Source organism: Moschus berezovskii, chromosome 16 (assembly GCF_049115385.1).
Source record: "Moschus berezovskii isolate FMDL1 chromosome 16, NW_MosBer_1.0, whole genome shotgun sequence".
Taxonomy (NCBI): Eukaryota; Metazoa; Chordata; class Mammalia; order Artiodactyla; family Moschidae; genus Moschus; species Moschus berezovskii.
Window position 1 is genome coordinate 8793582 of NC_142475.1, and position 22582 is coordinate 8816163.

The window sequence follows — 22582 nt, forward strand, 5'->3', positions numbered from 1 at the left end:
TCCAATACTTTGGCCACCTCATGTGACGAGTTGACTCACTGGAAAAGACTCTGATGCTGGGAGGGATTGGGGCTGGGAGGAGACGGGGACGACGGAGAATGAGATGGCTGGATGGCATCACCAACTCTGTGGACATGAGTTTGAGTGAACTCCGGGAGTTGGTGATGGACAAGGGAGGCCTGGTGTGCTGTGATTCATGGGGTCGCAGAGTCAGACACGACTGGGCGACTGAACTCAACTGAACTGAATCTAACCCATCCTTTTGAAATTTTAAAATCTTAGTTCATTTTCTTTAAATAGAGTGAAAGCCGTTGTATGCAACATCAGTCCTTGATACTGATATTCTTGTCTATAGAGATGTACAAGTATGTGAATGAATAATGCAATGTCTGTGCACATTTTGGCTTAATGAAACAATTGTGTGTTTTAGAAACTCAAATCAATTTGACATTTTAGAGCCTCCTGTACACTAGTTATTATGCCGGATACTAGTAGGATATCAACTGATAATCAAGATGATTCTGTGATGGTGAGGATGGTGGTGGTGTTGGTGGAAGCACATACTGAGTTATATGCCAGGCATTGCATGTCATGCTTTTTTTAAAAATAAATGAACTCATTTAATATTTTAGGAAACTCTATGAAGGAGGCATAATTATCATCCTAGGTTTTCACATGAGAACACTGAGGAGAAGAGGGTTAAACTCTTACCCAGGTCACAGAGCTAGGAAGTGGCAGAGCTGAGATTTGAATCCAGATTTAGTCCAAATCTTGCATTCTTAACTACTGTTCTATACAAGGAAATTCATGTGTGTATTGATTTAATAAATTAACATGAACAGCTAACCATTGTTAAAACAATTCATGCATATTTTATTTTTAGGACTTTTTAATTTTATTATTTGACTATGATGGGTCTTGGTTGCTGCACATAGGCTTTTTCTAGTTGCATTTGGTGGGGGGTGCTCTTTGTCGCCCAGTGTGGGCTTCTCATTGCAGCGGCTTCGCTTGTTGCAGAGCACGGGCTCTTGACATGGGCTTCGGTAGCTGCAGCACGTGGGCTCAGTAGTTGTGGCACGTGGCTTTGTTGCTCTGCGGCGTGTCGGATCCTCTTGGACCAGGGATCCAGCTGGTGTCTCTTGCATTGCAAGTGAAACCTTTACCTACTGAGCAACCTGGGAAATCCATTTTTTAGTAGCCTAGCTTATAGTAAGTCCTTTTGGGGGTGTTGTAGAAGAGTTAATTTGAAAAGTGTATAGTCCTTGACCTTGGGAGAAAGTGGCAAGGGAAAGATGGGTAAATGAACATTACAGTGTAGCACACAAGTAATAAAATTACTGATGAGTGAGCCATGGTGCAGAGGGAAGCAGTAACGAGTTCTGAGTCTGTAATAGTGTGACACGTTATTGCCACAGCTCATCAGCAGAGATGTGTAACTCTCATTCACTGTTGTTTTACGTGACAATTTAACTTTTAGGCGGCTCGTGATTTAAAGCCTAAGTTCATAATGTGTGTTGGCACAAGCATTTTTTGCCAACTCTCAAATATTTGTAATCCAAATTTGAATGTTTAATTTATAGTGTACTCAAATATCATTCCTTACTCTGAAGACTTACAGCTATAAAATTCTAGGATTCTATAGTGATTTCCACCTGGTTTCTTACAAGGATGAGTGTGTGAGATTTCCTTTCATCAGTTCTGCATGGTATTCTCTTTGTTAGACTTCAGAAGAAATAAAAGGCAGTCTGTGGGGTCTCACAGAGTCGGACACGACTGAAGCGACTTAGCAGCAGCAGCAACAAAATACTAATTCAGAGAAGCAAAGCTCAGCAGCACTGTATTTTTGTGCTGTTTTGCTTGTTGAGATCATCCCTAATCTGCTCAACTAGTCCCGTTAAATTGCACAGGGAAGTAATCTGATTTAATGTGCATACCCCAGTTGAGGATGTTTTCCCAGGGTAGTCATTTTGGCATTACAACTATTAAGTTTATGTGGGGATAACAGACATGATTTGAAGAAGGCACTGGGACAGCCAAATCTGAAAACTTTTGTTCTAAATAGGCTATTTGTGAAACCAGATTTCCATGTGACAAGACTTCATAAAGTGAGCCCTTAAAATATCTCTCTTTCTCTTGTAGGTACTAGACTTATACCCAGTAAGCTAATCTAGAATAATGAAAATCTCAACTTTCACGCTAATAATAGCCAATCATTTCACCATTCTACTCTTTCTTATTCAGAAACACTATGAGTATTTCTGTAGAAAGATAGCTTTTAAAATGCAGATATGGCCTTGGTCCTTCCTCCTAGAGCCCATGAAAGGTCTTAGCTTTCTGACCGTTCAGCTACCCAAACCGTGTGCTTCCCCTTGCAGCCTCATCCTGGACTGTTCTCCTGCTCACTCTCAGCTTTCTAGTCTCGGTGCCTCCTTGCTCGTGACTCTGGTATCTTCCTTTTATCGCTTTTATCTCTGTGGCTGCTTCCTCTTCCCTTCTAAGTTAACTCCTCCCATTTATCAGATTTCACCAAGACTTCTGGGCCAACTGTGTTCTTTTCTTCAGAGACCTTAGCTCTGTTGGACTTTACATGTTTATCAGTGTGATTAAAATTCTATAAGCCAGGCTTCAGCAATATGTGAACCGTGGACTTCTAGATGTTCAAGCTGGTTTTAGAAAAGGCAGAGGAACCAGAGATCAAATTGCCAACATCTGCTGGATCATGGAGAAAGCAAGAGAGTTCCAGAAGAGCATCTATTTCTGCTTCATTGACTAGGCCAAAGCCTTTGACTGTGTGGATCACAACAAACTGGAAAGTTCTGAAAGAGATGGGAATACCAGACCACCTGACCTGCCTCTTGAGAAACCTGTATGCAGGTCAGGAAGCAACAGTTAGAACTGGACATGGAACAACAGACTGGTTCCAAATAGGAAAAGGAGTACATCAAGGTGGTATATTGTCACCCTGCTTATTTAACTTATATGCAGAGTATATCATGAGGAACTCTGGGCTGTAAGAAGCACAAGCTGGAATCAAGATTGCTGGGAGAAATATCAATAAGCTCAGATATGCAGATGACACCACCCTTATGGCAGAAAGTGAAGAAGAACTCAAGAGCCTCTTGATGAAAGTGAAAGAGGAGAGTGAAAAAGTTGGCTTGAAGCTCAACATTCAGAAAACTAAGATCATGGCATCTGGTCCCATCACTTCATGGGAAATAGATGGGGAAACAGTGGAAACAGTGTCAGACTTTACGTTTTGGGGCTCCAAAATCACTGCGGATGCTGATTGCAGCCATGAAATTAAAAGACGCTTACTCCTTGGAAGGAAAGTTATGACCAACCTAGATAGCATATTAAAAAGCAGAGACATTACTTTGCCAACAAAGGTCCGTCTAGTCAAGGCTATGGTTTTTCCCGTGGTCATGTATGGATGTGAGAGTTGGACTGTGAAGAAAGCTGATCGCTGAATAATTGATGCTTTTGAACTGTGGTGTTGGAGAAGACTCTTGAGAGTCCCTTGGACTGCAAGGAGATCCAACCAGTCCATTCTAAAGGAGACCAGTCCTGGATGTTCATTGGAAGGACTGATGCTGAAGCTGAAACTCCAATACTTTGGCCACCTCATGTGAAGAGTTGACTCACTGGAAAAGTCTCTGATGCTGGGAAGGATTGGGGGCAGGAGGAGAAGGGGATGACAGAGAATGAGATGACTGGATGGCATCACCGATTCGATGGACATGAGTTTGAGTGAACTCCGGGAGTTGGTGATGGACAGGGAGGTCTGGTGTGCTGTGATTCATGGGGTCGCGGAGAGTCAGACACAACTGAGCGACTGAACTGAACTGAACTGAAGCCTTTGACTGTGTGGATCACAACTAACTGTGAAAAATTCTGAAAGAGATGGGAACACCAGACCACTTGACCTGCCTCCTGAGAAACCTGTTTGCAGATCAGGAAGCAACAGTTAGTACTGGACGTGGAACAACAGACTGGTTCCAAATTGGGAAAGGAGTATATCAAGGCTGCATTTTGTCAACCTCCTTACTTAACTTATATGTAGAGTACATCATGTAAAATGCCGGGTTGGATTAAGCAGAAGCTGGAATCAAGATTGCTGGGAGAAGTATCAATAACCTCAGATATGCATATGACACCACCCTTATGGCAGAAAATGAAGAAGCACTAAAGAGCCTTTTGATGAAAGTGAAAGAGGAGAGTGAAAAAGTTGGCTTAAAGCTCAACATTCAGAAAACTAAGATCATGGCATCTGGTCCCATCATTTCATGAGAAATAGATGGGGCAACAATGGAAACATTAAGACTTTAGTTTTTGGGGTTCCAAAATCACTGTAGATAGTGACTGTAGCCATGAAATTAATATGCTTGCTCCTTGGAAGAAAAGCTATAACCAAGCGAGATAGCATATTAAAAAGCAGAGGCATTAATTTGCCAACAAAGGTCTGTCTAGTCAGAGCTATGGTTTTTCCAGAAGTCATGTATGGTTGTGAGTTGGACTATAAAGAAAGCTGAGCCATCAAGAATTAATGCTTTTGAACTGTGGTGTTGGAGAAGACTCTTGAGAGTCCCTTGGACTGCAAGGAGATCCAATTAGACTATCCTAAAGGAAATCAGTTCTGAATATTCATTGGAAGGACTGATGCTAAAACTGAAACTCCAATACTTTGGCCACCTTGTGCGAAGAGCTGACTCATTTGAAAACACCCTGACACTGGGAAAGATTGAAGGTAGAGGAGAAGGGGACGACAGAGGATGAGATGGTTGGATGGCATCACCGACTTAATGGACATGAATTTGGGTAAACTCTGGGAGTTGGTGATGGAAAGGGAGACCTGACATGCTGCAGTTCATGGGGTCTCAAAGAGTCGGATACAACTGAGTGACTGAACTGAACTGAACTGAATGCTGTAGAGGAGTTCCACTAAATATGGAAGGAGCTTGTATCTGCTTCTTTCTCTTAGTTTTATGATTTTGAGTTTCATCCATGCTGTTACATGTGTCACTAGTCTATTCCTTTTATTATTGAGTAGTATTCTATTGTAATGATGTACCAGAATTTATCAATTCACCAACTGGTAAACAATTTAATTATTTATAGTCTTGGTGTTTATGAATAAAGCTGCTATAAATATTTACTTGTACTTTGATAGGCATATGTTTTCATTTCTCTTAGGTAGTTGTAGGTCAAGACATTACTTCATGAGAAGCTGCCAAACTTTTTTTGGAAGTGGCTGCACCATATCTTAAGTCCCACTAGCAGTGTCTGAGAACTCAAGTTGCTTTGAGACCTTCAGTTCAGTTCAGTTCAGTCGCTCAGTCGTGTCCGACTCTCCGCGACCCCATGAATCACAGCACGCCAGGCCTCCCTGTCCATCACCAACTCCCGGAGTTCACTCAAACTCATGTCCACAGAGTCGGTGATGCCATCCAGCCATCTTATCCTCGGTCGTCCCCTTCTCCTCCTGCCCCCAACCCTTCCCAGCATCAGAGTCTTTTCCAGTGAGTCAACTCGTCCCATGAGGTGGCCAAAGTATTGCAGTCTCAGCTTTAGCATCAGTCCTTCCAATGAACACCCAGGATCGATCTCCCTTAGAATGGACTGGTTGGATCTCCTTGCAGTCCAAGGGACTCTCAAGAGTCTTCTCCAACACCACAGTTCAAAAGCATCAATTCTTCGGTGATCAGCTTTCTTCACAGTCCAACTCTCACATCCATACATGACCATGGGAAAAACCATAGCTTTGACTAGACGGACCTTGGTTGGCAAAGTAATACTATTATTTATCTATTTATTTTTAACCACTCTAATAGGCTTTTGTTTCCTTTGATTCCTCCACTATTTTAGGTATTTTTTTGGTCCTGTGAAAACCTCTTTTGCAAGGCTGACAGTTTGGCTAAATGTTTCTATTAAGACATGAACATTTGTTTATGTGAAACTGGTTCTCCATCAAGTGGAGCTTAGTTAGAAGTGAGCTGTTTTGAGTTGCCTTTTGTCAACATATTGAGTTGGTTAAAACACAATACTAATGATTTTTTAAGATTAGTAAAATTGAGTTTGTTTCACTGCAAAGACTGCTTCCATAATCCCATATAACTGTTTCATACTAACGAAGGACTCCTAAGAAGAGTGCAAAGGCTTCCGTGGAAATTTATCATCAGCCCAGAAAACCTCTAAAGCTGTGTGTTTTCAGTTATTACCCACATAACTAAGAAATGAGAAGGGAGGTCAGGCTGAACAACAGTAGGCTTAAGTACAATTGAAATGTCATTTTCACCATTAAACAAACAACGAAAAATTGTGTGTGATAATAGTTGATGGTGTCCTATTTCTTTGTGTGAATTGCTTTTCTCTCATTGCTGACTTAATCTGATTGTACTAGTTTGTCAGCTATCACATTTGGGTTCCTTCAACTTCAAAATATAGATAACGACAGTCTATATAATTTAACAATCATGTGCCAGCATTTTGTTTCTTCTTATCAAGAAGAACTAAGAATTTTTTTTTCTTTTTTATTGGGGGCTAATTATTTTACAATATTATATTGGTTGGTTTTGCCATACATTGACATGAATCTCTGCCCCGGGTGTTTATCTTTTCCTCCCTATAACTTTGGAATAACAAAAAAATTCAAGGATTTCTTTTTCGGCCTGTCTTATATTTTACAGGTGGCTTGTCTAATATCTTGCATTTTTGTCCTGATAGTCATCTATGCAATAGGGCCTTTGCTTTACTGGCTGCCCATGGTAAGTAATACTTTTTATTATTTAATTTTAAAATTTAACATTAATGAGAATCATTCCATTTTAAACATTTCTTTGAAGAACAACCTCAATGATCCTAAATCTGAAAAGTTATGTGACATAAGTAATGGTTGTATAGAGGAGAGGTAAAAAGAGCCCACATTGATGGGTAAGGTATGGGAGGGTACCATGGCTGTTTTCGTTTAATTAGATTTATTCTGTATTCAGTTGGAAGGTGGAACTAAGCAATCTCTGTCATAAGAAATAGACTTTGGAAGAATTTTATAAAATTTAGACTCTTAGAATATGCGTTCTGGGCAAGAGCAAAATATGCCTTGCCACCCTTGATTCATCTTTATACAAAGTGACTCAGAACATCAGTACGGATATCTGCCTTGCTTTTCACAAGCCTGGGACACTACAAGATACTGGTCTTCAGGGATCCAGAGAGAGTTCTTGTTCTAATTCTTCATTCATGTAATAAGAATAAATCATTTTCATGAGAGGATCTTCTAATAATCAAGTTTATTTCTCAAGAGACTTATAAATATATTCTGATGCAACCAGATAATTTATACTCAAGACGATTAAATACATGACATACTAAATATTTGCAATAAATTGCAAACAAATGGCAATGAATAATTATTATAAAGTTAAGAGGACATTCAGTCTTATCACATTCACCCTTATAATTCACTACTTTTCCTTTTATTTCTTCCTTTTTTTAAGAATGGAATAACATTTACCCTGTGACTTTTCTAGAATTGATACTATGTTCTTAAAGTAAAATAATAGGTTATTTCTAAATAAAATGAATATTACTTTAGTCTTCTAAATGATGATGACTTTTCTCTAGTAAATATTTAAAAAGCAAAGACATAAAATATCTTCATTCTTTTAAATTTAGATTATAATCTTTACCTTGCATCTTCATCAGCTTATTTTTTATTTGTAGTGTGTTCTTGCAAGTATTATTGTTGTGGGACTGAAGGGAATGCTAATACAGTTTCGAGATTTAAAAAAATATTGGAATGTGGATAAAATTGACTGGGTAAGTAGAAGTTTGACCTAAATTTTCTCTCTTGGCTTAAACATGTTACAAAATAAGCTTTAATAGTTCCATTTGCAGAAGATAGTTTTAGCCATTTGAGAGTTACATTTTACAAACAGTTTTTACTTATTTACAAACTATAATTTTTTTCAAAGTCTTAAGACATGAAAATGTAAAATGTCTTTATAAGAACAGAAATGGAATTGTATCAAGTTTTGATTGATGTGCTGTTTAAGAACTTTTTAAAAAATGTTATCACTTGAATGGTTTGTGAATTCCCAGTTTCCGTTATGAGTTGATTATAAAAGTTAAGATCATCAAGAAACAGCTAGTAGAAATATGACTATATATCACACATATGAAAAGCCAGCATTAATTTCTAAGAAGCAGACACTTCATTGACATAGGATAAACATATTAATTGTGACCATGTGCTCAGTCGCTCAGTCATGTCCAAGTCTTTACAGTCCCATGGACCGTAGCTCCCTAGGCTCTTCTGTTCATGGGATTTCCCAGGCAAGAATACTAGAGTGAGTTGCCATTTCCTTCTCCAAATGGTGACCATATTCATTCTAAATACTTAGTTTAATAAAAAGACTTGTTTTTTTAAAGGAGTTACATTGAGAAGAATATTATATTAATAGTATATTGCTAGGAACAGACTTCTCTGGCAGCTCAGGTGGTAAAGAAGCTGTCTGCAATATGAGAGACCAGAGTTTGATCCCTGGGTCAGGAAGATCCCCTGGAGAAGGGAATGGCAATCCACTCCAGTATTCTCACCTGGAGAATTCCATGGACAGAGGAGCCTGGTGGGCTACAGTCCATGGGACTGCAAACAGTCAGACACGACTGACTGGCTAACAACATAACATACAGGAACAGATTAAATTATGCTATAAAAGATGGATTCTACCAGCATCGGTTTTTATGCTTGTTCTAGAGAAATGTGTCTGTGCTAGAACATTCAGTATTCTCTCCCTCCCATAGAGGGGGGAGCTGTTTCATGAGTACACTGCTTAGCTCTGTTATGGCGTTTACCATATTGAAATGCAATTATCTATGTACTCCTCCTTCAAGTTCTTTACTCTGAGAGACTTTGGAGGACTATTTATGCTGGTGCCTAATTTACTAATACTCCTCTTAAATCTCAATATTGCTGAGCTTCTAGGTGTAGTGTGGAAATCAGTTCAGTTCAGTTCAGTTCAGTCGCTCAGTCGTGTCCGACTCTCCGCGACCCCATGAATCAAAGCACGCCAGGCCTCCCTGTCCATCACCAACTCCCGGAGTACACTCAAACTCATGTTCACAGAGTCGGTGATGCCATCCAGCCATCTCATTCTCGGTCGTCCCCTTCTCCTCCCGCCCCCAACCTTTCCCAGCATCAGAGTCTTTTCCAGTGAGTCAACTCGTCTCATGAGGTGGCCAAAGTATTGGAGTTTCAGCCTCAGCATCAGTCCCTCCAATGAACACCCAGGATTGATCTCCTTTAGAATGGACTGGTTGGATCTCCTTGCAGTCCAAGGGACTCTCAAGAGTCTTCTCCAACACCACAGTTCAAAAGCATCGATTCTTCGGCGATCAGCTTTCTTCACAGTCCAACTCTCACATCCATACATGACCACGGGAAAAACCATTGCCTTGACTAGACGGACAAATGCAGAGATGAATAAAGAAGTACTTATCCCCTCAGACACTAACATTTGCCCAGCGTGCAGACACAGTCATTGTTACATGAGGCACGATGCAATGTCATAGAAGCAAAAGTGAGAACTTGGCACTGGAGAGAAGTAGAAGCTGAAACATTTAATTCGTACTGGATTAATACAGAAGAGTCACAGCAGAGCAGAAATGTGAACTGAGACTTGAAGGAATAGTATTTTTTTAGGCCGTCCAAGAGGCCAAAATTCACCAGGCTGATGAAGGAACGTGACTTTTTTAGGGTGATATATGTGAATTGGCACATGGAAATAGAAAAACTGAGAAGATGCACAGTTATTTAACAAGCTATTGATGATCCCATGGTAAAGGTATTTATAAGAAACTCATTAATCACATAAGGGGGAGGATATTATCATAATGGAAGGGGAGAGATGTCGAGGAAGTGTCAGAGGATGAGATGGCATCACTAACTCAAACTAACATGAGTTTGAGTAAACTCAGGTAGATAGTGAAGGACAGGGAAGCTTGGCGTGCTGCCATCCATGTGGTTGCAGAGTTGGACATGACTTAGCAAATGAAAAACTATATATATGTATAGATATATTTATATATATGCAGTGAAATATCATTCAGCTATAAAAAGGAACAAAACTGGGTCATTTGTAGAGGTATGGATTGACCTAGAGTCTGTCATAAGGAGTGAAATATGCAGAAAGAGAAAACCAAATATCATAGATTAATGCATGTATGTGGAATGTAGAAAAATGGTGCAGATCAACCTATCTTCAGGACAGGAACAGAGATGTAGATGCAGAGACTGGACATGTGGACGTGATAGGGCAGACGGTGGGGTAGGATGGATTGTGAGACTGACGTAGATACCCTCCTGTGTGTAAGGTGGAAGGCCGGTGGGAACCTGCTGTGTAGCACAGGGTGCTCAGCTCAGGGCACTGTGGTGATCTGGATGGGTGGGATGGAGAGCCAAGAAGGTGGGATATACGTAAAAGTTCAGTTCAGTTGCTCAGTCGTTTCGGACACTTTGCGACCTCATGGACAGCAGCATGCCAGCCCTCCCTGTCCATCACCAACTCCTAGAGCTTACTCAAACTCATATCCATTGAGTCAGTGATGCCATCCAACCATCTCATCCTCTTTTGTCCCCTTCTCCTCCCACCTTCAATCTTTCCCAACATCACGGTCTTTTCCAGTGAGTCAGCTCTTCGCATGAGGTGGCCAAAGTATTGGAGTTTCAGCTTTAGCATCAGTCCTTCCAATGAACACCCAGGACTGATCTCCTTTAGGATGGACTGGTTGGATCTCCTTGCAGTATAAGGGACTCTCAAGAGTCTTCTCCAGCACCATAGTTCAAAAGCATCGATTCTTCAGCCCTCAGCCTTCTTTATGGTCCAACTCTCAGATCCATATATGACTACTGGAAAAACCATAGCTTTGACTAGACGGAACTTTATTGGCAAAATAATGTGTACTTACAGGCTGATTCACTTTGTGGTAGAGCAGAAACTAGCACAACATTGTAAACCAACTATACCCTAATAAATAAAAAAGAGAGCCTTATGCATCTTTAGTAGTAAGCTACCTCAATTCTTTTTATAGCAATCCTAGAAAAGAGAATGCTATTGAAAATGACCAAAAATAGTCACAGTTTTATTTGTAATATTATTACATTAAATGAGAAAATAGTGGAAAATTATGGCATGCTTTTGAACCAAACACATCAACCAACAATTTACAGATTTTAAATAGAGTGTTTGTGAGGATTGAATTAGCGGTTGGCAGCATCTCTATATAAAAGACTGCACTTTTTCACTTTGCCTTTCCATTAACCTCTGCCACAGGGAGTCTGGTGGAGTTTGGATTTGTTTCTGTGTTTCTGGACTCTGTGTGTGTATGTGAACATATATTTTTATTTCTCTCAGGTAATTACTCAGTAGTGAAATGGGTCGGTTATATGGTGTGTGTATATATGTATCTATATCTATATATGCCTCCCGGTAGCTCAGATGGTAAAGAATCTGCCGACGATGCAGGAGACCAGGGTTTGATCCCTGGGTCTGGAAGATCTGCTGCAGAAGGGAATGGCAATCCACTCCAGTATTCTTGCCTGGAGAATCCCATGGACATATAAGCCTGGAGGGGTACAGTCCACGGCGTCACAAAGAGTTGGACACGACTGAGCGGCTAACACACACACACACACACACAATTTAATTAATAAAAAATATATAATTTATTTTTAATTGTAGGATAATTGCTTTAGAGTGCTGTGTTGCTTTCTGCCATACAACAGTGTGAATCAGCTGTAAGCATACATATGTCCTCTCTTTCTTGAACCTTGCTCCCACTCTCCAACCCGTCCCACCATCCCTGGTTGTCACAGGGCACAGGTGTGAGCTTCCTGTGTTACTCAGCAGCTTCCCGCTAGATATCTGTTTTGCGTTTATTAGTGTTTCAGTGCTACTGTCTGAATTCATCCCGCCCTCTCCTTCACCCTCTCTGCTCACAAGTCTCTCGTCTATGTCTGAGTTTCTATTCATGCCCTGCAAATAGGTTAATAATTCGTAGATTTTTCAGATCCCGTGTGTATGCATTAATATATGCTATTTGTTTCTTCCTCACTTACTTCACGCTGTGTAACAGGCTGTGGGTTCATCCACCTCAGCAGAGCCGACTCAGATTTGTTCCTTTCTATGGTTAAGTAATATTCCATTGTACTGCAACTTCTTTATCCATTTATCTGTTGATGGACAGGTTGTTTCCATGTCCTAGCTATTGTAAACTCTGTTGCAATGACTACTGGGGTACATGAGCCATTTTGAATTATGGTTTTCTCAGGGTATATGCCCAGTAGTGGAATATATGGGTCTTGTAGTATTTTTATTTCTAGTTTGTAAAGAAATCTTCATAATGTTCTCCATATTGATACATGGCTGTATCAATTTACTTTCCCACTAACAATGAAAGAATTTTTCCTTTTTTCAACATCCTCTCCAACATTTAATTTTTGTAGATTTTATATGATGGCATTTCTGACTAGTGTAAGGTAATACCTCATTGTACTTTTGATTTGCATTTCTCTAATAATGAGTGGTGTTGAGCACTCTTTTCCTGTGTTTGCTGGCCACCTGTATGTCTTTTTCAGAGAAATGTCTGTTTAGGTCTTCTGCCCATTTTTAGATTGGATTGTTTGTATTTCTGATATTGAGCTTGCTGCATGAGCTGCTTATATGTTTTGGAGATTTATCCTTTGTCAGCTATTTCATTTCCAACTATTTTCTCCCATTCTAAGGATTGTCTTTTCATCTTGTTTATGATTTCCTTTGCTGTGCAAAGGCTTTTATGTTAAATTAGTCCCCTTTGTTTATGTTTATTTTTGTTTTCATTACTTTAGGAAGAGGTTCAAAGAGGATCTTGCTGTGATTTATGTCGAAGAGTGTTCTGTCTATGTTTTCGTCTAAGAGTCGTATAGATTTTTGGTCTTACATTTATTTAGGTCTTTAATGCATTTTGAGTTTATTTTTCTGTACGGTATTAGGAAGTGTTCCAATTTCATTTTTTTTACATGTACTTATACTTGTCCAGTATTCCCAGCATGACTTCTGGAAGAGGCTGTCATTTCTCCATTGGTCTATATTTTTTTTTTGTCAGTATCATGCTCTTTTATTTATTTATTTTTTCTGACAATGCAAGGGACTTTATTAGGAAGGGATGCCTGAGTGGAGAGCAATAGGGTAAAGGAATCCAGGAGAACTGCTCTGCCACATGGCTCACAGTCTTGGGTTTTATGGTGATAGTATTACTTTCCAGGTTGTCTTTGGCCAATCATTCTGGCTCCTTCCTGGTGTTTCCTGGTGGCACACACATTGCTCAGCCAAGATGTATGCCAGAAAGAAGGATTCTGAGAGGTAGTCAGACATGTGAGCACCATATTGCCTTGATCACTATAGCTGTAGAGTATAGTCTAATATCAGGAAAACTGATTTCTCCAGCTCCATTGTTCTTCCTCAAGATTGCTTTGGCCGTTTGGAGTCTTTTATGTTTCCATAGAAATTGTAAATTTTATTGTTCTAGTGCTGTGAAAAATGTCAATGTTAATTTGATAGAGTTTGCATTGAATCTAAATTACTTTGGTTAGTATAGTCATTTTCACAATATTTATTCTCCCAGTCTAAGAACATGGTATATCTCTCCATCTGTTTGTGTCATCTCTGATTTTTTTCACCAGTGTCTTAATTTTCTGCATATAGGTCTTTTGTCTCATTAGATAGGTATATTCCTAGGTCTTTTATTTTATGTGTTGCAATAGTGAATGGAATTGATTCCTTAATTTTTATTTCTGATTTATCATTGTTTGTATATAGGAATGCAATGGATTTCTGTGTATTGATTTTATATCCTGTGACTTTATTAAATTCATTGATAACCTCTAGTAATTTTCTGATAATGTCTTTAGGGTTTACTGTGTATAGTACCATGTCATCTGTAAACAGTGAGAGTTTTACTTCTTTTTTCATCTAGATTCCTTTTATTTCTTTTTATTCTCTGATTGCCATGGTTAGGACTTCCAAAGCTATATTGAAAAATAATGGTGACAGAGGGAACTTTTGACTTGTTCTTAATCTTAGAGAAAATGCTTTCAGCTTTTCACCATTGAGAATAATATTTGCTGTGGGTTTCTCATATATGGCCTTTATTAGGTTGACATAGGTTCCATCTATGCCCATTTTCTGAAGAATTGTTGTCACAAGTGGGTGCTGAATATTGTAAAAAGCTTCTTCTGCATCTATCGAGAATATCATATGATTTTTATCTTTCAATTTGTTAATATGGTGTGTAACATTGATTGATTTGCATATATTGAAGTATCCATAGGATTAAACCCTAATTAATCATGGTGCATGATGTTTTTAATGTGTCGTTTAATGTGGAATTTTGTTTGCTGGAATTTTGTTAAGAAACTTTTCATCTGTGTTCACCTTTGATATTGACCTGTAATTTCACCTTTTTGTGGTGTCTTTTCCAGTTTTGGCATCAGGGTAATGGTAGCCTTATAGAGTGAGTTCATTAGTGTTCCTTCCCCTGCAATTTTTTTGGAAGAATTTAAGAAGGAACAGCATTAACTCTTCTCTAAACGTTTGGTAGCATTCACCTGTGAAGCTATGTAGCCCTGGGTTTTGTTTTTTGGGAGATGTCTTTTTTTATCACAGTTTCGATTTCCATGCTTGAGATTGATCTGTTCGTGTTTCTGTTTATTCCTTGTTCAGTCTTAGAGGTTGTGATTTTCTAAGAATTTGTCCATTTTTTCCAGGTTGTCCATTTTATTGGCTATAGTTGCTCATAGTAGTCTCTTATGATCCTTTGTATTTCTGCATTGTCGGTTGCAGTCTCTCATTTTTCATTTCTAATTTTGCTCATTTGAGTCTTCCTTCTTTTTATCTTGATGAGTCTGTCTAATGGTTTATGGATTTTGTTTTTCTTCTCAAAGAACCAGTTTTTAGTTTTATTGATCTTTGGCATTTCTTTCTTTCATTTCTTTTTTATTTATTTCTGTTCTCATCTTTATGATTTATTTATTTCTACTTACTTTCTGTGTTTTTTGTTTGTTTTTTGTTCTTTTCCCAGTTGCATTAGGTTGTCTATTTGATATTTTTTCCTATTTCTTGAGATAGGATTGCACTGCTATATACTTCCCTCTTAAAACGTCCCAGTAGGTTTTGGGTCATCTTGTTTTCAGTGTCATTTGTCTATAGGTATTTAAGAAATCTTTTTAGTAACCTATCGGCTATTAAGAAGTGTATTGTTTAAATCTCCATGTGGTTGTGTTTTTTTTTTTTTTACAGTTTCTTTCCTATTATTAATATCAACTGTTATAGCCTTGTGTGTGGTCAGAGAGGATACCTGTTACAATTTCAATTTTCTTAAATTTAGTAAAGCTTGATATGTGACCCAAGATGTGACCTATCATGAGAATGTTCCATGTGCAATTGAGAAGAAAGTGTGTTCTTCTGCATTGGATGGAATGCTCTGAAGATATCCATTAGGTTCATCTATCTAATGTGTAATCTGCAGCTTGTGTTTCCTTATTAATTTTCTGCCCGGATGATCTGTCAATTGGTGGGAAAATCCCCTACTATTATTGTGTTACTATTGATTTCCCTTTTATGTCTGTTAATGTTTGCCTTATGTATTGAGGTGCTCCTATGTTGGGTGCGTGAATATTTACCATTGTTCTATTTTCTTCTTGGATTGATTGACAGCTTAATTATCATATATCGCCCTTCCTTACCTCTTGTAATGTTTTTTATTTTAAGGTCTATTTGTTTGATATGCAATTTGCTACTCTGGCTTTCTTTCGGTTTCCATTTGCCTGGAATACCATTTTCTGTGCTCTCACTTTCAATGGGTGTGTGCCCCTAGGTCTGAAGTGTGTCTCTCGTAGAGAACATCTATGTGCCCCTAGGTCTGAAGTGTGTCTCTCGTAGAGAACATCTATGTGCCCCTAGGTCTGAAGTGTGTCTCTCGTAGAGAACATCTATGTGCCCTTAGGTCTGAAGTGTGTCTCTGTAGAGAACATCTATGGGGTCTTGTTTCTGTATCCATTCAGCCAGTTTGTGTCTTTTGGTTGAGGCATTTAATCCACTTACATTTGAAGTAATTATTGATATATATGTTTCTTTGGGCATTTTCTTAATTGCTTTGAGTTTATTTTTGTAGGTCTTTTCCTTCTCTTGTGTTTCCTGCCTTTAGATGTCCCTTTAGTATTTGTTGTATAGCTGATTTGGTGGTGTTGAATTCTCTTGACTTTTGCTTATCTGTAAAACTTTAGGTTTCTGCCTCAAATCTGAATGTGATCGTTGCTAGGTAGAGTAATCTTGATTGTAAGTTTTTTCCTTTCATAACTTTAGGTCTAATCCTGCCACTCCCTTCTGGCCTGCAGAGTTTCTGCTGGGAGATCAGCTATTAACCTTATATGGTTTCTCTTTATTTTACCTGTTGCTTTTCCCCTTGATGCTTTTAGTATTTTTTTTCTTTGGGTGTAATTTTTGTTAGCTTGATTAATAAGTGTCTCAATGTGTTTCTCCTTGAGTTTATCTTATGTGAAACTCTCTGTGCTTCTTAAACTTGTTTGGCCATTTCCTTTCCCATGTTAGAGAAGTTTTCAACTATAATTGCTACAGAATTTTTTCTCAGGCCCTTTCTTTCTTCTTCTTTTGTTGTTTAGTCACTAAGTTGTATCCAACACTTTGTGACCCCATGGACTTCTGCACACCAGGATTCCCTGTCCTCCCATTTTGTGTGGATCTACATATTCCTTTCCAGTGGTCAGGGACTCCTGCCAGTACTCAGCTGGTGTTCTGCGAGATCTTCTACATCTGAAGATGTATTCCTGACGCATTTGTGAAGAGAGATGTACTCCACATCCACCTAGTCCTCTATTCCTGCAGAGAGATTTCATCACAGGGATGTTGTGGAACGAGACTGTGAGGAACTTAGCAATCAGGAGAGAGATGAGCATACCAAAGGACCCATGTATTCCGTCTCCTGTTCTCTTTCAGGGCATATGGATCAGTACATACATATTTACAGTATGTTTTGCTGCCAATGTTGGGCTGCTGTTTGGTGTTGTGTGTACCATAGCTACCGTGATTGGTCGCTTCCCAAGGTAAGATATTATTTAAATGCTGTTTATTCTGACACAGCAGCAGCATATATGGTATTGTCAGTTACTGTTGTTTCTGTGGAATAGATGGTATTATAATCTCATGCTTTTCGATTTAAAGCTGGAAAGAAAATTCTTTATCTACATGTGATATATAACAATGTTAATCTTAATGGAGAAGAAATGGTCTTAATGGAGGAGAAATATTTTGTTACAGCTATAAAATAGAATATATAAAAACTATTAAAGTGAATGAATTAGCCTCATAGCCATATACTGTATTATAGAGTTACCTTTTTTTAAAATTAAGGGAATGGATATAGTATGTAATGAGACACAAACCATATAGCAATGTAATCATTTGAAAAGTTAAATAACCTCAATAAATTTAACTATTCCGAAGTTCTATTAATTTACCTACTTTTTCTACATAGCTTATTAAAAAGTACATTCTTTTTGTTTTTTACTAAAAGTCTATAAAGCCCTTCCATGTTTTGATTATTTTTCTGTTTTTTCAATGTTCACCATTTGATAAAACTTCTGCTCATATCTCATCCTTCTTTTGAAATTCTTTGTGAAATAATATATTCTTAAAAATTAGTTTTATCTCTATAGATTTAATCTTTATAGAGTCTATCAGTTCAGTTCAGTTCAGTTGCTCAGTGACGTCTGACTCTTTGCGACCCCATGGAATCCAGCATTCCAGGCTTCCCTGTCCATCACCAGCTCCTGGAGCTTGCTCAAACTCTTGTCCATTGAGTCAGTGATGCCATCCAACCATCTCATCCTCTGTCAAACCCTTCTCCTCTTCCAATCTTTCCCGGCATCAGGGTCTTTTTCAGTGAGTCAGTTCTTTACATCATGTGGCCAAAGTATTGGAGTTTCAGCTTCAGCATCAGTCCTTCCAATGAACACCCAGGACCGATCTCCTTTAGAATGGACTGGTTGGATCTCCTTGCAGTCCAAGGGACTCTCAAGAGTCTTCTCCAACACCACAGTTCAAAAATGTCAATTCTTCAGCACTCAGCTTTCTTTATTGTCCAACTCTCACATCCATATATGACTAATGGAAAAACCATAGCTTTGACTAGATGGACCTTTGTCAGCAAAGTAATGTCTCTGCTTCTTAATATGCTGTCTAGGTTGGTCATAGCTTTTCTTCCAAGGAGTAAGCATCTTTTAATTTCATGGCTGCAGTCACCATCTGCAGTGATTTTGGAGCCCAAGAAAAGAAAGTCAGTCATGATTTCCACTGTTTCCCCATCTGTTTGCCATGAAGTGATGCAAGGAGATCCAACCAGTCCATTCTAAAGGAGATCAATCCTGGGTGTTCATTGGAAGGACTGAAGCTAAAGCTGAGACTGCAATACTTTGGCCACCTCATGTGACGAGTTGACTCACTGGAAAAGACTCTGATGCTGGGAAAGGTTGGGGGCGGGAGGAGAAGGGGACAACAGATAATGAGATGGCTGGATGGCATCACCGACTCTGTGGACATGAGTCTGAGTGAACTCCGGGATTTGGTGATGGACAGGGAGACCTGGCGTGCTGTGATTCATGGGGTCACGGAGAGTTGGACACGACTGAGCGACTGAACTGAACTGAACTGAACTGATGGGATCAGATGCCATGATCTTAGTGTTTTGAATGTTGAGTATTAAGCCAACTTTTTCATTCTCCTCTTTCACTTTCATTGAGAGGCTCTTTAGTTTTTCTTCGCTTTATGCCATAAGGGTGGTATCATCTGCATATCTAAGGTTATTGATATTTCTCCTGGCAATCTTGATTCCAGCTTGTGCTTCATCCACCCTGACATTTCACATGACATACTCTGCATATAAGTTAAATAAGCAGGATGACAATATGCAGCCTTGGTGTACTCCTTTCCCAATTTGGAGCCAGTCTGTTGTTCCATGTCCAGTTCTGACCGTTGCTTCTTGACCTGCATACAAGACAGATGGGTTACAGTAGAGAGTTCTGACAAAATGTGCTCCACTGGAGAAGAGAATGGCAAACCACTTCCGTATTCTTGCCTTGAGAACCCCATGAACAGTATGAAAAGGCAAAAAGATATGACAGTGAAGGATGAACTCCCCAGGTCAGTAGATGCCTAATACGCTACTGGAGAGGAGTGGAGAAGTAACTCCGTAAAAATGAAGAGACAAAGCCAAAGTGAAAACAGTGCCCAACTGTGGATATGACTGGTGATGGAGGTAAAGACTGATGTTGCAAAGAGCAATATTGCATAGGAACCTGGAACGTTAGGTCCATGAATCAAGGCAAATTGGAAGTGGTCAGACAGGAGATGGCAAGAGTGAACATTGACCTTTTAGGAATCAGCGAACTAAAATGGACAGGAATGGGTGAATTTAATTCAAATGACCATTATATCTACTACTGTGGGCAAGAATCCCTTCGATGAAATGGAGTAGCCATCATAGTCAACAAGAGTCCGAAATGCAGTACTTGGATGCAATCTCAAAAATTACAGAATGATCTCTGTTTGTTTCCAAGGCAAACCATTCAATATCATAGTAATCCAAGTCTATGCCCCAACCACCAATGCTGAAGAAGCTGAAGATGAACAGTTCTGTGAAGTCATACAAGACCTAACACCAGAAAAGATGTCCTTTTCATCATAGGGGACTGGAATGCAAAAGTAGGAAGTCAAGAGATACCTGGAGTAACAGGCAAGTTTGGCTTTGGAGTACAAAATGAAGCAGGGCAAAGGCTAACAGAGTTTTGCCAAGAGAATGCATTGGTCATTGCAAACACCCTCTTCTAACAACACAAGAGACCATTCTACACATGGATATCACTGGATGGGCAATACCAAAATCAGATTGATTATATTCTTTGCAGCCGAAGATGGAGACGCTCTATACAGTCAGCAAAAACAAGACCAGGAGCTGACTGTGGCTCAGATGATGAACTCCTTATAGACTCTTTGTGTCTGTCTCCTTCTCTATATATAGAGAATGGCAAACCACTTCCATATTCTTGCTAGAGAATATATATATATATACTTTGTTATCTGATCCTATCTTGTTATTGATTCCCTCTTCCTGTGTTTTACACAAGATTTCTGAAAAACCGTATACTTTCTAGCCTTTTCCCTTATCGCTCACTCTTTTTTGTCAATTCACCTCCTACACATTAAAGATATGATAGCTGGGAGTCCAGGTGAGATAAATTACATTTTAAAAATCTGAGTTTAGATGTCTGTGCTGTTACTTTATTTCTGAGGATCCCAGAGAGATGCACATTTACTAGTGTCTTATGAACAGTTGGGATGTAGCATGGAAACCACCCTAGATACTTTCTAATTGTTATAATAAAGTGACTCATCCTTTTTACTTTTTCATGGTTAATGTAGTAACTTGGAAATTATATATTTTATATATGCTTTCATTCTAGAGCAAAGACTCTGAGTACAAAAAATATGAAAGAGATGGAATTTAAAGTGAAGACAGAAGTGGATGATGTAAGTTTAGTTTCCTTTTCCTTTGTGTAATTAGTAGTTTTTGTAGGTCAGATAGTTTCAAGATATAAGAAGCAGATAAATTAATAATTTTACAATGATAATTCTATTTTTAATTAGTTTGAACTTTTAAAAGTATATCTGACCACTACATATATGGCAGTCAACTTGCAACAAATCAATAGAACAACAGAAATCTTGTATCAGCATTCAAATAAAAGAATAACATGGCACAAAAATGCAGTTCACAGTAGAATCACGGTCCAGATTTGTTCAAGTGTTTGGAAACCTCTTTTCCATTTGACACATCTGTTAGTTTGTGTGTGTGTCAATTAGTCGTGTCTGACTCTTTGCGACCTCGTGGACTATAGCCCACCGGACTCCTCTGTCCGTGGAATTCTCCGAGAATACTGGAGTGGTTTGCAATTTCCTTCTCCAGGTGATTTTCCTGACCCGGGGATCTCCTGCATTGCAGGCAGATTCTTTACCATCTGAGCTATAGGGAAGTCTAGACTATTAGTTTAGTTTGATATATAACAGTTAAACTAAACTAATAGTCTATTCCAAATTAAACGATGGCGGAAGATAGGGAAAAGGGGAGGGAATAAAGAAAAGTGGGGTCATGGTATTTGTTAACACAATCAATGAATCTTTATCAGCAGAGCGTAATTAATGACTCTAGGCTTGGTTTCTTGCACAGTGGACACCTTTTTAAGGAAATAACTTATATAAATTGTCTCACCCCCAGGTGGCGCTAGTGGTAAAGAATTCGCCTGCCCAGGCAGGAGATATAAGAGACGCAGGTTCGATCCCTGGGTCTGAGATTCCCTGGAGGAGGGCATGGCAACCCACTCCAGTATTCTTCCCCGAGGAATCCCATGGACAGAGGAGCCTGGCTGGTTACAGTCCATAGGGTTGCACAGAGTCAGACATGACCGAAGTGACTTAGCAGGCACACACACAATCCATGTTTAGGCAGGCCAATTGTGTTTGAGTTCTAGCTTCTTGTTCTGAAGGACGACACAAGTTTAAGGTAAAGAAAGAAAACGTTGACTAAAATTCTTGTCAATTAAAAAAATTGGCCTTACTTTGAAACTGCTTTGTGATGTTTGACTAACCTTTTTTATCTTTATTTTTCATTTTTACTTGTTTTAATGCCTCATGATTGTCCTCAGAACAGAGAGAACTAACCTCCTACCAGAAGGATCAGTGTCAGGGTATTTCTTAGTTCGGTTCAGTTCAGTCGCTCAGTCGTGTCCGACTCTCTGCGACCCCATGAGTCACAGCACGCCAGGCCTCCCTGTCCATCACCAACTCCCGGAGTACACTCAAACTCATGTCCACAGAGTCGGTGATGCTGGAAGTAAAAAGTAAGCAACAGGATCCCTTCTCTGACCCCCAGGGAAATCGCTTGTGTTTTTAACAAGTATGGAAAGATTTGCTTCACAGAAAGCTATCAGAGTTTAAAGACTTTGAAAGTGTCCCAGACTCAAGTTTTCCACCAAAGTTATCTTTCATTCTTTCCTGTCCCTTTCTTTTCTTCCTTGAAAATTTTCAGGTGCCAAGTCCCAGACTGACTCAGGCCTCTGTGTATCCACCCTACACGTGCAGCTGTGTACCATAGCCTTGACATTCTCAGCTTTGAAGCAGAATTCAAGTTTGACTATTTTTCAGTTTAAAGATTACTCATTAGTAAACCGCACCTAATCCGTACCTTCTCCTCAGGCTGAATGTATGAGAGAGTGAATAAGGGGATTTGCAGGAAGATAAAGTGCCAGTTTCTCCATTGGCTCCAGTCTAGTCTCCTACCCGAATAATAGCCATGTCACAGCAAATCTTCATTTTCTTAGAACATTGCACCTCACTGGTTATTTAATGTTTTGTACCAAAACTAGGAGGGGAAACACTAAGAGAAAGACTTGAACATGAACCGTCAGGTGGAGTTTTTGGCT

General features: G+C 39.1%; 1 protein-coding gene across 2 annotated transcripts in view; it reads left to right on the forward strand.

Annotated features, from left to right (window-relative positions):
* Window positions 1-22582, forward strand: part of SLC26A7 (solute carrier family 26 member 7) — a 137411-nt gene that overhangs the window by 89520 nt on the left and 25309 nt on the right. For both annotated transcript variants that reach the window (XM_055432638.2, XM_055432640.2), the window contains 4 exons: window positions 6684-6761; window positions 7717-7812; window positions 17046-17152; window positions 20567-20633. In XM_055432638.2, the coding sequence (XP_055288613.2) occupies window positions 6684-6761; window positions 7717-7812; window positions 17046-17152; window positions 20567-20633 (348 nt within the window). The remainder of the gene's footprint in view (window positions 1-6683; window positions 6762-7716; window positions 7813-17045; window positions 17153-20566; window positions 20634-22582) is intronic.